The 14,841-nt window shown below is 43.4% G+C and overlaps 1 protein-coding gene across 1 annotated transcript in view; it reads right to left on the reverse strand.

Annotated features, from left to right (window-relative positions):
* Window positions 1-14,841, reverse strand: part of FOXO1 (forkhead box O1) — a 66,746-nt gene that overhangs the window by 3,649 nt on the left and 48,256 nt on the right. Inside the window, 1 exon segment of the mRNA XM_056329362.1 lies at window positions 346-1,702. Coding sequence (XP_056185337.1) covers window positions 359-1,702 — 1,344 coding nt within the window. The 3' untranslated portion in view covers window positions 346-358.

Genomic DNA, 14,841 nt, shown 5'->3' on the forward strand with positions numbered 1-14,841 from the left:
CACACCAAAAGATTAAACCTATTAAAATATGCTCAAACTAGCTTTAAGATACCTTAAATGAGGAAAAAAAATGTATTCATTAATTGCTAGTTACCAGCAAGTTTTTTGTTTAAAATAACAATGGCAAAACATCAGTGCTCCACATGAAGTAACAGAAGTTGGTACGTGGCAATCCTAATGCACTGGTGCAAACCTGATTTTCAGACTAACTAAGGACTGGAAAGTGACTGAGTGTAATAGAGGCACTTCACATGCCAACACAGAAGACCACCCAGATTTTAAGCATCTCGACATCTCTTTTCCATTTAGCTGTTTCTCAGATTTATCATAAAAAGCACAGCTTACCTCCTACTACATCCTAGCCTGACACCCAACTGTGTGTGGTTGTCTTTACGCTGTGCTGAAAACTTTGGTTAGGTAATACACTGTCAAAGTTAAAATCTAATGTTTCTCCATCCATAAGGTCATTACGGATAATCGACTCCATGTCACAGTCCAACCGTTCAATTAACATGTCATCTAAGTCACTTGGAAGCTTCTCCTGGTGGAGGGAAACAATTCCCACCCTTCCGTAGCCATTGCAACTGTTAACAGGGCCGTACGGATTCATAGCATTCATCTGCATCGGGTGACTCATAGGCACTTGTAAAGAAGTCTTCACTGTCGACAAGCGATTTAGACCTGATGTATGTGACATGGTGTTCACTGTGTGTGACAAGGCACGACCATTAACTGCAGGTGTTGGCTGGTTATGTCCTTGGTGAGAGCGGGTGTTAGGGTTCATCATTTTGTTGTGGGACGGTTGACTGCCATAAGTTGGCATCACCGAGTTAGCAACCATCAGCACACTTTGGCCCAGTGCCCTGCCACCAGCCTGGGAAACACCACCGTCTACTGATGCCAAGATGTCATTGTGCGGCGGAGAATCAGAAGTCAGTAATTCCTTCAGAAGTCCTGCAGGACAGTTATATTGGCTCATCGATCCATAGCTTGATTTATTGTCTTGAAGAGTCTGCATAGGAATCTGTGGCAAAGAGTTCATGCTAGCCTGAGCATACGTAAATTTCCTGTAGTCTGGACTTGGTGAACCTATACTTGTGGTCGAGGATGCGAACGAGTAACCTGGTGTTTGCTGCATCAGGGTAGCAGATGAAGACTGGGTTGACACAGTCATTGACGTATTAGGTGACAAGAGATTAAGGTTATCCAAAAGATTTTCCATGTTCTCAGAATTACTCATCTCTGAAAGGCTAGGTAGAGTAGACGTCATTTTGGTGGCTGATGATGGGTATACCATGGAGTGCACGTCCCCATCTCCAAGATCATCTTGCTCTGGCAAAATAGGAGAAAGTCTTCCGCTAATTGTACTAGCATTAGAGCTAGTTCTAGGTCGAAATGTACTCCAGTTATCAAAGTCATCATTACTGTGAGAGCTGGGGCTTGCAGGCCACTTCGAGAACTGCGAACCGGGGCTGTCACCATTTCCCTCTTGACCAGACTGAAGGGATGCTTTTTTCTTGGCAGCTCTGCCTCTGCTTTTAGCAAACTTGCTGTTGTTATCCATGGATGCTGCTCGCCTCCTAGGAGATTTGCCACTCTTTCCTCCTTCAGGATTGAGCATCCACCAGGAACTCTTCCCTGTTCCCTCATTCTGCACTCTGATGAACTTGCTGTGCAGAGACAGGTTGTGACGGATTGAATTCTGAAAAACAAAATAAGGTGTAAGAAATGGAGAAAACACGCCATCTTTTATGGCATACTAATATTTGTGTTTCCAAACACACTCTCCTTTTGTTACAAAACATAAAGGTAATCATGATATGGGAAAACATGCCAGCATGGAAACATCTTTTATCAGCTCACCGCTCAAAATTGGCTGAAATGAGCTTACAAGGAGCTGCCACGTCAATTTGTCTGTCATGTGGCCCAATCACATCTGACTTAAAAAGTTAAATAGAATACCGAAGGAGCTGTTCCAAAATACAAATCCCTCATAAAGGAGACAAAATATACTAGAAGACCAAGAAGATGACTGAAGATCTCATTATCAGCTTCACTCTAATGAGTTGAACCTGATTACATGCAGGGTTTTTTTATTCTTATTATTTTATGCAAACTTCAGGAATACTAGATCCTGTTCGATGGTCCTTGTAATGGTTTCTCATCCTGCACATCCCTAAACCCCGCAAACATGCCAACCTGTGAGTATTGCCACTGAGCATCAGTGAGGTTTGTATTACTTGTTATCTGAGAAAACACATATGGAAAACCAGTTGAGGATTAAGTTCTAATTTTTATAAGTAAACATCACAAATTGCCTAAGAAATCATAAGGGAGAAAGTAATGCAAACAGCACAGACAAAATTGCATTTAAAACCTCAGTCATAAAACCATCTTTCTCTTTCAAAATCAACATTTTAATATGCAAAAATGAGTCTTCTAATACCCGAGGGCACAAGATAACTTGTGCCAAGACTGACCAGAGGTACTGAAGCTTTTCATTATCTCCTCAGCCACTCAGTTCTTAACTACAAAAAATAAAAAAGAAGAAGAAAAAAAATTCCAAAAATCCAAAATCCAAGCCCACAGGCTGACCTGTTCACAAGAGACTACCCTTTGCATTACGAAGCTGTAGATAAACGTTTTTTTCCTCATGTAATTTTCTGCTGAGCACATGTAAAGAACTTTGTATCAACAGAAGAGCTGTCCTATATTTTGACGTAATTGCTAACAAAAGGCCACAAGTTCAAAGAACACTGAAATTGGCAGCCATAGGTGGTAGTAGGAGAGTGGGACAGTAGCACAGTCTACATGGGGACCCACGGTCTGTGCTAGGACAGCAATTCATGCAGAACGAGTGGGAGGGAACCCCAAAGCAACACATGAAATGGGTAAACCAGAAATTAGGCCTCAGTAACAGAGAAACCAGCAAACCAGTAGCTGCCTTCCATTCCTAGTTGTTTTTAGCAAGTTGTTTTTCTAAAAAACAAAAAATCGGGGGAGCAAAAATGGAAAGACTGTTTCCAGAAAGCAGTAGGTAAGGCTGATCTTGACCAGCAGGTCAGTACGCCAATTATCTCAAAACACTAAATGGCTGCCAGACCTACAAAAACCCTGTCTGTCTTTCCTGTCTTCCTACCTTTTCCCCTAATCTACCTTGAGTTTTTAACCTGACACCCAAGACCCACTACAGCACCAAACCATGAGGATGATACAGGTTGTGGAGCTTCGCTTGCCTTGCGAGGCAAACCACAGGACGAGGGACACAGCCACTGCTCTGGTCTCTGGCTGCTTTTGCTGTATTTCCTAACCTAGGGTGCTGCCTGTGACAGCAACATCTCCAGAAATGTCTTCCTTCACTCCTCTACCCTACCCATCCTCCTGCGCAGACCGGCTTTCTCAAAGATGCACGTCTTTCCCCACTGCCTATACATTCAGCTGACGGAAGAAAAGGAGCCAAGACCATAAGGAGGGCCTGTCAGGTGAAAACAGTCATCTCACAGGGCCTGACTCAAACCTGAGACAATGGTCTCAAATTCCGTGCAAGGGCCATGACACGTTGTGGACCACAGCAAGCCAACCAGCCAAAGCAGGCCCAGCCACCGGCAGAGCTCAACAGGGATAGCTATTCTGGGGCTGCAGAGACCTCCAGCAGATGAGGGCAGCAAGGAGGTGTGACAGGACTGTAACAACTCACAGGCAGCAGCGTCCTGAGACTACCCCCACGGGGGTCCAGCTTCAGCAGCAGAAGATGGCAGGACATGGCCTCACAGCAGCTCGCTGCTCAGGCAGCACAGCGAGGAGCCAAACCATGTGCCTCACCTCAGAAGCCTTTCCAACCTCTCCTTCCCCTCCAAAGAACCATCTAACAAATTATCCCAGTTAAACAAAACACCAGCAACAACTTGAGCATTTCCTTACTCAATTTTGAAAGAAAGCCATTCTCATACTAACTCAGTAACGCAGGACTGTATCTCTTCACTGCAGGTAACCCTGCAAACAAAATCTCAGCCTCTATCTATAGGGTGCTGGGGAAGGCCCTGACATTTTATTTTCACCGGGTGCAGGCAGCATGACAGACGGGCAAGCCTGGGATCCACCTCCGGAGTGGCCCACAGCCACTGGGGCTGGCTGAGAAGTCCCACCAGGCTGGCTGGGCCCAGCCCCCTGTTGTCACCCCGGGGCCACCACTGGACGCCCCGGCTGACACAAGTCCAGCTCCAGAAATGTCGCAAGAAAATCATTCTGCGCCTCTGTTGATTAGAAAACCTCCTGCGCCAGTCCATTTCTTTACTGTATTTTGTAAACATACCCAGCTGGCTCGGGCTTACTGCTTACTATCAAAATAGGCATATCAGACACACAAAAACATCAGGCAAGGAAAATATCGTGCTAAGGCTCAGTTCCCTCTTCTCTGCAACAGAAGTGTTAAATATTTAAGAAAATGCTGCTATTCCTTAGTCATCAAAAATGTTATAATCTGGTATTTTTGTACTGAGGACATCTGAGGTCGCTCTTTGAGTAACAGAGCTGTCTCCTAACTCTGCCAGTAATGAAAAAAAAATTTTCCTAACAGGAAAAGGTTTGTGGCCCAGAGCTTGTTACATAAATTCCTGTTTTTCACGCAGCCAGCAGGACATTAAAGAAGCTATGATTTACTAACTTGGAAAAAGTGTTGAAGAGGTAAATCTTGTGAAAATATGCACTGCTGTTAATGATGTTGTGTCTACAAATCTTTGCCAGACGCAAACATGACCTGATAAAAAAGTATAGTTTCAGCAGTGGATCTTGGCAGCCGGAGGAGCAGCGCGGCTGTCAGCGGCCGGAGTGCTCAGTGGCACCGCCGGCACCGGCACGCTGCAAGACACCGTTGGCCGCAGCTTTCAGCAAGACTTCAAAGCAAAGCTTCCCAAAACCTGGCCCGAATGATGTGAAAAGCGAGCGTCTGACTTTTGAGGCAAGTTTCCATGCAGCGGCGACGCATGCCAGATCGCTCTGGAATTTTATCAAAACCTGGCCAGGACGGCAGCAGGGCTGCTGCCACCTGTGGGGTGTTTCCTGGGATTGAGTTTCCGCCTTTGAGATAAAGTGCTGGGAGCCTCCGCTCCTGTTGGTCTGCAAGCCGACTTCATGTCATACTTCGGTGTGTGGACCAGGACCTGTGGATACGCTTATCGCTGCTTGCTGATTTAAGAGCCAAAATACGCAAACTCAGTGTCTCCTAAGCACAACATGATGAACACATACCAGCTAATAAAACCCGTGAAGCCAAGAAAATTATTCCTGTCAATCTACACGTTTATATCATTCAGCTGCATTTCCAACATTTCCTACAGCCGAATCACACTGCTGCGACAGCACCCTGCTTGCTGCTCTTCTAAGCAACAAAAAAAACCCTCAAACTGCTTTATGTTTTAAAACAATTACAGAAATAAATGGCTCAGCCATTTAATCCCTGGGTGTGAGTAGCTCTGCTAATATCTAATACTGCACTTAAAGCCCAGACATTCATACTAAAACATGCAACTTAATTTTAACCTCATAGCTGAAAAAACTCATGCCCCTATTACAATTAAAGTTGAGGTATATAATTATTTTTTCAGTACATTTTTTTGGTGTTTTACTGAAGAAAAGCACCCAAAACCACAGTTGATTCGTCAAACTTGAGAATGTTGTAGGCCTGTACTTCCTGAAGCAAGACCATGCAGCTGGCCACCCTTCCTCCCCCCCAGTGCCTTGGTGTATGCAAGGGAGAGGGAAGCAGAGCAGAGCTCCTATTGCAGAGCTCCTGTTTAACTCCGCAGCAAACCTCCTCAAGCAGGATTTAACTGTGAATCTGTGAGTATCTGGGGAGCTGCAAGACCAAAACTTTGTAAAAGCACCTGTGAGTGCCCACGATATCTCCCACCCTTCATACCCTCACAGGCAGGCACAGGCAGCACCCATTCAGCCACAGTGCTGCGTTAGCCACTGAAAGGGAGAGCAAGGAATGGATGCAACAGCTGATACATTTTATAAAAATGTGTGGATTTGCTATCAAGGTGCACACACAGAGTGTACTGCAATACAAGACACCATGGCATCTTGGGAAAGAAATTCACCAGTAACTAGTAACAAAGGCAGAAGGAGTTGGCCCCTAGAGGCAGATGCAGCTGTAACAATGTGGGAGGCCCTAAGAGCAAGACTGCTTCCATAATACACAGATCAAGCATTTCTCTTAACAGCTTAATGACTGCCCATCAATTTTTCATTCAGAAGACATCTCAGCAGTCCACTGCTTCCTACACCTAATTCAACCGCATGGGCTGCACGTGGCTATTCAGCTTGCACTACCATCAGCTGAAATGGCTGCAAACACAGATTGGGGCACAGTATCTGACTGTAGTTCTCAGGTCTCTCCAAACAGTATCTGAAACTCATTTGGAAGCTGGAGAGAAACCTTCAGGGAATACAACACTCAAGACTTCTTCTGCCGTAACCCTCTAAGATAATCACAACTCAAACAAAGAAAATAATTTAAAAAAAAAAAAAAGAGAGAGAGAGAAAGGGGGCTGATTGCTTATTTATTTATTTGGACTCATAGTTGGAGAATATTGCAATAGGAACGTGCTTGGCAAAAAAGTCAGGGTTGAGGGCTCATAGGAGAGAAGTTCATCTGCTAACATCATCGCTGTTGAGAGGTGTCTGCTGTGATCAGTGGTGGCTGGCACACAAGCCAGCTGTGTTAGCATGTCCTGTTACTGACAGATTACAGCAGGATTCAGAACCAGCGCAGTCCCTCTGTGGAGACACCACCAAAGAAAAAGCTTTGCAGCAGAGAAAGGAAGACCCCAGGATTTCCATATGTTGTTACAGAGGACATCAGACCTGTCTCTCAGGGTCTATGTAGGGGGACTCTACAGCAGGTTCAGATGTTCAAATCACCCTTCTCTTGGAGCCTCCGTGGCAAGCACCACTTTAAAAAGAAGTCATTAAAAACACTCCTAGGGAAGTATGCAAAGGCCAGGAAGTTCACCCGCACAGTTGCTCAGGGCTCCTTCAGCATTAACAGCCAGACAGCAGCAGCATGGGCTAACCATGGCAAGGGACACCACATAGCACCTATCCAAGACCAAGCAGACCATACTTTGTGAAACAGGCAGGTCTCCTTGGAATACTCACACTGCCTGCACCAGCTTTGCTGTGGTTTCCAACCATCCTGCCAAGTTGGCAGAGGCAGGGTGAGGAGGCTAAGGAGGAAAGAGAACATTGTTAACTCCAGATGTACCAAAATTGCCATTGGTACAACAGTCTGGTGTAAGGCAGTCCTGTTTGTCTCATCTAATGACTATGAGATACAGGAAGTTCAGATGCAGATGCTGCACATGGAGCTTGGGTTTGCCTCAGAACTACTGTTGGACACTCAAAAGTATTTGATTAGCAGATAGCATGCTTGTTCATAAAACAGCCTTAGCTGCATTCAAAAGCATGTGGTTCCTGATACCACAAATGTTCACCAATACAACCACACATCTATCTGCAGTGTCAGAAGGTCCAAATGCTAATGAAATAGCTATTTTTGTGACCCAGTTGTAGCATTCTTTGGTTACAGCTCAGAAACCTTCTCCATTGTCGGATAAGAGCATGGACAGAAAGTATGTCATTTAGCCTCAGGTCGAAGAGTTGTATTTAGAAGATGCTGGCAATTTGCCACCAGCAGCTGCATGAAGGTGGAAGGGCAGGATTTCCTCCCTCATGCTTTTTTGGGTTCTTTGTTCTTGGGGGGGGTGCTCTTTTTTGACTTCGTTTTTGTCCTGCACTGTTATACGGTTAAGAAGTTTGGCTGGGAGAAGTGCAGAAACAATTCAGTCTTACTAGAGGGACCCTGCACTGTTTCGCTGTGCTTTTCATTACAGATGGTGGCATAACAAGAGTCTATCCCGGAGCACCACCCATGAAACACCATCTCTAAACATGGAGATTCTTTCATAGGCTGTTCCATTTGATAAAATTTGAGCAAATGTACAAGAATGGGACAGACCGTATATTATCACAATACAACACTGTACACGTCTCTCCTGCACAGAGGGGGGTCTACTGTGACCACATGTCAGTGGTATTAATTTAAGTCCTGCACATTCTGCAGTTAAGTCCGCAGATTTATACTTTCCTACGCTTCCTTCTCATAGCTGTAGAAGACTAAAAAAACTTTGGACACCAAAGGGGCTTGGCCATCCTCCAGGTTGCATCCTGCTGCCACACATGGCACTAGGGACTGGATGGAATTTCACAACCACTGGAGCTTTCTCCTCTGGAACATGGTATGTAGTAACCGAAAACACACGCACAGCTCCAGACATTGATATTTAAGGGACTTGGCTACGCATACTTACATGTCAGAACTGGCAACTCTACTGGCACGTATCTGAGTAATTCCCAATCACTATCCCCAGATACCCTCCTCTTTATTCTAGGTGGAGTCCTTTGAAGTACTTTTCCTTAATGACAGTTTGGACATTTCTAATGAGATGGTAACACCTGCCTACTATCCCTACACAGGCATTTAGAAAGAATGAGTGTAAAAACCATCAACAAGGTAAAGCATAGTATGAGAAGTATACACACAGGGCAAGCACACACCTGGATATTGTTCCACACATGGTAACTCCAACCAAAGCTTCTTATGACCACCCTTACACTTTCTGTACCTCCAAAAGAGAGGCAGAGCCACAACCAGGTTAACAATCACCTGCATCAGTGCCAATATTCTGTTTTACAACCACACTTATTCCTATAACCACAATACAGGCATGATAGAATATCAACACAGCATACACCAAATATATAAACATTTGCTAGCGTTTCAAAGCCAAGGAAACTAAGTGACACTGATTAGGAAAAACAACAGACGAAGATGCATATGAAAACTGTGAGATTTTTAAAAGGGATTTGTAAAATGGAACTTCATCCCTCCCCGGTAAAATCATCTGGAAAGCCAAGACAGCCAACAGGTTTGTCTAAAATCTATTAGTTTTCAGAAGTGAAAGAAAGAAAACAACAAGAACTAAAGAAAAAATTAAAAAAGCAGCAAATAGCCATCAGGATAGAACAGAAGTTGTGGAGTGTAGAAAATAAGGGACTAAATAAACATCAGGTGGAAAAAAAATCAAAGCTAGCAGGGATTACTATGTATTTGGTGATCCAGACAATCCTAATACTGCTTTTACAAAACTGATGCTGTAAGCTTTCTATTCCAGCATATGGAAAACAAGTGTTTGACAAGTATAATGGCTCCTTATTTGTAAATAAGCATTTTTTTTCCACACTATCGAACATATATATATGTGTGTGTATATATATGTGTGCATATGTACATATATCGCTTATGATGAAGAAGCATTTCCCAAGACCACTACCGACACAGGAGGCCAATACTAAGGCCTCACTGAAGAGGAACATTTCAACAAGATCCAGTTATAAGTGGGGCCCCTTCTCACCCTTTAAGTGCTCTCAGACCTCTGGCCTTCACACACAGCCTGTGCTGCAATTACATCAGTAACCAGAAACAGCAAAGCAGGAGGACGCATGCATAACCTGGGTGCCCTGACATCAGTCCCAGGTGCTAGCATACAAAAGCTGGTAAAAGATTCAATTAATAAACAAACAGATGTCAGTGATGCAATTAATGTCTTTCAAAACAGTCCCGCAGAATATAGGCCATCACACGTACATATCTTTTGTTCAAGAAAGGTAAGTGAGAGAACACTTGCAGATACTCCCATGCCACACTGAATGACAGCACAGCCAAGATCAGCACCACTGCTAATATGCGCTCATCACACGGATCAAAACCACTAAAGTTATCTGCAGGGCAGTAAGCTGTGGGGAAGGTTGCTGCGATTTGTGACAGGCAGGCAGCCCTCTTAGAACATTCACCGCAGGCTCTAACACAGCAACCAGGAATGCAACTGAATAGGGGACGCAGGCACCGCAGCAGAGGTGACAGCTGAATGCAGAGGACAAGCAGGTTATTGCAAAGGAAACAAGAATTACAATTATAAGCAAAGTTTCTTAAAATAAATAAATACAGTTTTGGAGTAATCAAGTAGCAGTTCATCCATACAATGCCAGAATGACTAATAGTTTAAAGTTTTATTCTGCAGCTAAAGAGAGACTCAGGGGTGTTTATTTTTTTTCAGCCAGTGGGAATAATTATGATCAGTAAGACAAAAAATGTTAATCACTCGTTTCCTGTTTAACAGACAGCCTATTTCACCTCTGCCACTCTCCACGGTTACACCCAATTCATCACAAAGAGTACAGCACTGTTTATAGAAAGCTTCCCCCTTTTTTTCTTTCCAAAACTAAGCTGCCCTTTATTGACATTTGTGAGATCTAATGAAGAGGTACAAATGTGTATGCATGCTAAATATATCAATACTAATTAGACCAGCAGATCTTCTTAAAAGGAGCACTAGAAACACTTTCTCACCAATAAGCAGCAGTAAGGTGAGAAATAGGCCAAAGCCTCTGTGTAAACCACAGGGGTGAGAAACATCACAGTCCAAAAATAGGTCTCATTTTTTTTTCCATTGGCCTTTGTGGACATGCACAGAACTTCCAAGAATGTATTTAAAAAAAAAAAAAAAAGGGGGGGGGGCACAAACAGATATGATTACTCCAAAAGCTTTAACAGGATAAGTGAAACAACTGGAAAGATCCCTGCCTGAGAAGTCAACGTAAGTGTTAAATGCTAAAAGCCCTGCATTATGACCGAAGCAGAAGGCACAAGCAGAACTAACCCTAAATGTTTGGTTTCAGATGGATCCTTTACTAGGGAGCCACACCTCTTCATCCTCATGTATCAAGACTCTTGGCTTTCACAAAATCACTGATAACCCAAAGGGTTGGAAAGATTGTCAGGACCCAATGGGCTACCCTCAACAGTGGAAAATAAACAATGGTGGAAACTAAGTTAAAACTGAGGCTGGTGAAGCAAAACAGGATGCACTGGACACTTGCCCCATTTGCTGTGCTGCCCATGGGCTAGCTGTGGCTGGAGAGGCTTGAGGACTTATTTAACCTGCAACAGTGTCCATTGGCTGACCACAGACCTATCCCTGGGGACACGGAGAAGGAGCAGCTGTCAGTTTGTACCCATGGATCTACAGATGGAGCCAAGCATACCTGCAGCACTGCACCTACGATGCACAAACTGATGTGACGAGGACAGCAGAGAGATGTTTGCTTGTTTGCAGGAAAGGCACCAAGCCGGTCTGTATTTCTTACTTTGGGAACCAACATACCAAGTGGGGTATACAGATGCAATAATAGAAAAAAGTTGGGTTGGCTGAGTCTTTGTCTAGATTGGGGGGGGGGGGGGGGGGGGGGGGGGGGGGGCGGGAATAATAATAATAAAAAATACATCTCCTTATTACACTTGTACTAGCATAGCAAAGGGAGTCTTTTCCTTTAGCAAGCAAAGGACTCAAATTCTCCGGACATGGGTGTCACTGAATACTAGTTTTTCAGAAACAAAGAGTCAATGAAAGCAGCAAGCTTCCTTTGCAGCAGGGTTAGCTGTGCCCCACAGGAAATCCCTGGCTGAAGGAAACAGCAAGTCTTGTAAAAAGAAGGGCAAAGCCTTCCATTTACAGGCTGAATGATATCTTATGCTACATCTCACTATGCATTTGATCCTTATTTTGACTACAGCAAGTGCAAGGATAGGCTAGCAAAATTTTAGTATAGTACCCAAAGCTACACAAAGGAAAATAAAGCAGAGTTGAGCCAAATTTTGTTGTTTAGTGCATCTTTGGAGACTCTTTACTGCATCTAGTGATAAAGATGCTGAAGGTTTCACGTTTTTAAGGGAGCAGTGTCAGCTTAAAAAGTAACAACCACCCTCTGGATTTCACCTAATGTTGTAAACATCTGGTGCTGCTGTAGTAACCAAGAGAAACTGAGGAAAGAAGACAGGGACATCTCTCTTTGCGTTAGGTTTTTTTGTATGTGAGTATTCTCCAGTGTATAAAGCCACTGGTTTTACTATTTCTTTTTCCTCTAGCCAATTCTCCCTTTAGCTGTCTCATATATTAAAAGAAAATAAAATACAATTTTCTTGTTAACAAAATATTAGCAGAAAAAATAGACTTCCTCAGTTTTTATTAAAATACTTTGAATGGGATCAGATTTAAGTTCTCTTCAAACTACTGCATCATCTGCAAATATGTAGATGAAGGATACTGCCTTATGCAGTTCAGTATTTGTTCGTTTTTTCTTTGTGTCCTGTTTTTCATTCTTGTTCTTTACCTCAAATTTTGCAGAAGCAAGCAGTGATTTCCAGTTACTCCTCTTCGTACATCCTAAAGAGGCAGTACACTAGGTATTGTGTTTCTACTCAGCTTCTCTGAACACAGTTTGCCTTGGTACTTTTTTCCCCCACCACAGAAGCATGGCAGACCACCAGCATACTCTCTTTGGGAGAGCTCTTTCCAACTCAAGCTTGCTCCCACAGCCTAGTAGATTTTATATAACATGATTTAGTACTACAATGCCCACAAAAAAAAAAAAATCCTCCAAACTTCATTGTACCCTTGAGCTATATTCCAGTATGCAATGCCCCTCTCAACTGTCCGGCCAGTTGCAACCAGCCTCTTTCATATAAGGTGGCATTTGTACTTAAAGGGTTTTTAGTTGATTTTCTCACAAGAGGGTCTCAGGACCTGGAGGACTCCTAACGGGTGGTTGCACTGTTGATGCCAGCATCTCCCTCTTGAACACTGCTTTCCGTGACATTCTCCAGGCTGCAGTTTCAAGAAATGCTGGTGCTCATCGCTGGTTTTTATAACATCTGTTCAGCATTATAAAGCCACAGTCACCCAATCTTGCAAAACGTTTAGCACCAGCTCTGAACCAAGTTACCCCCAGACATTGCTTACAACTTTCAGTAGGCTACGAGAGGCAGAGTCCTACTTCTCAGAGCAAGCTGGGCACACAGAGGAGGGAAACTAAAGGGTAATTTCTTCCCTCACACCCATTTTGGAAGCATTCCTATTCCCTCACCACTGTAGGCTGTACTCTGCACTTAACAGACCCTTATTAAATCAAAGGACTATTTACAATCTACATACTGGCAAGTCCACATTCCCATAGAATATCATCTGGCAACAGTGACTTAAACCGTCAGCCTTTTATTTACTTGCTTTCTTCCTCCCCAAACAAGAAAAGTAAAAAGGACAAGAAAAAGTCATGATTTTAATGACAAGAATGGAATTAACGGAGTAAAATGCCAGAGCTCCAGTGCATCAGCATTCATCACAATACCCAAACATCCGTTTTTTTTAAAAAACAGTAAAATATTACAATGAGGACAATAAAAAGGAAGATAAACCACACCATTGTGGCTTAAGACCTTTTACATACACACCTGCTGCTAAACAGGTACAGGACCACACTGGACAAAAACGAAGACAGCTCCCAGACTGGGATGCTGTTATGCAAAAATGAGCTTTGCTAGGCATTTTTGATATTATTTTTCTCCTGCTAACTAGTCCTGATTAATCTTTCCCCATTCCTATTTCTCTCCATTTGCTATAAGCAAGGAGGCTGGCCTCACTGTAGCTGCTCAGAGAAGACCTCGCTCATTCTCCCATTCCCCTGCACAAAGCCTCACACAAGGAGGCTCTGGGCACACTGGGGACTGCCAGGTGCAACAGGAGGTGTCCCAGGAGGGACACTGCCATCACCCTTATCAGTTCAGAGAAGAAAACACTGTTTCTGAAAAGTCTAAAGTCTTCCACTCCCCTTCACTAATCCCACAAACTCAAAAAGCTCTTATCAACTTTCCAGTTAGGCTCCCTTCTCCTGGAGGTCACAATCTTCACTTGGTGCAAACTTCACCGTCATTGCTCCCACTCCCCTGCAATGAGAAGCCCATGGGTACCCAGGCAGCCTAAGCCTGCCTGGCTAATTATTTAGATTTAAGGACTGCAACATCCAACCTCGCAATCACAAGGGCTGCCATGAGCCTCCCATCCCTCCCATGCCTTTGCCCAAAGATGAAGGAGGAGGAGGAGCTCTCCTCCAGCTTTCCCCAGAGGTCCACTAAAGTGCTATGGCAAAAGCACAGCTGGGACAGGGAGCTAAAATGCCCTAATCAATTCAAAGGGCTGCAACAAGGAAGTCTTAAGACACTCTACAGGGACTTGCTCAGTATTTGTCTCCTCCTGACAGCTTTTGCTTCTTTTAAGTACCGCAGTTTAGTTTTCCCTCTTGCAGATGTTCAGAGAGAAACAACACAGCTCCCTGTGCAACTCCGAAGATGCACAAGCTCTTTTCCTGAGTGAACTGGCTTGCTAGGTCAGAATGCTCATTTCAAAAAATAATTTTAAAAAATAATTTACAGGACACAAACTTACAGCAGACTAAAACCAGCAGTAATGTCAGCAGTAGGGGTTGTCATTTGCAATAGCTGTCAAGACACAAGAAGTTATTTATTCTGTGGATCACATAAGGGTCTCTAAAAACAAGGATGAAACAGAAAAAAGCAAGTGTGTTTACTGAGGTATGTTTTCCAATATTATTTACCTAGCCAAGTTTGTTTATGAAGTTTTATAATAATTGTCATTGATACATCTATGGGTTTACGTCCACAGATTCATTAAACTGCTGACAAACTCCAGCAGACACCGTAGCCCTTGCTACTCTTGTTTAATTTTTTTATTATTTTCAGTTTTGAAGATATTACAGGGAATGTTTTCACATTTTCATTTTGTTGTAAAAAGAAACTGAAGTATTCTCCTGGAAAGTCAGGTGTTTTCAAGTATTTTCTTTGTTGATTATTCATGTAGTCATAAATTA

The sequence above is a fragment of the Falco biarmicus genome, chromosome 2 (genome assembly GCF_023638135.1).
Source record: "Falco biarmicus isolate bFalBia1 chromosome 2, bFalBia1.pri, whole genome shotgun sequence".
Taxonomy (NCBI): Eukaryota; Metazoa; Chordata; class Aves; order Falconiformes; family Falconidae; genus Falco; species Falco biarmicus.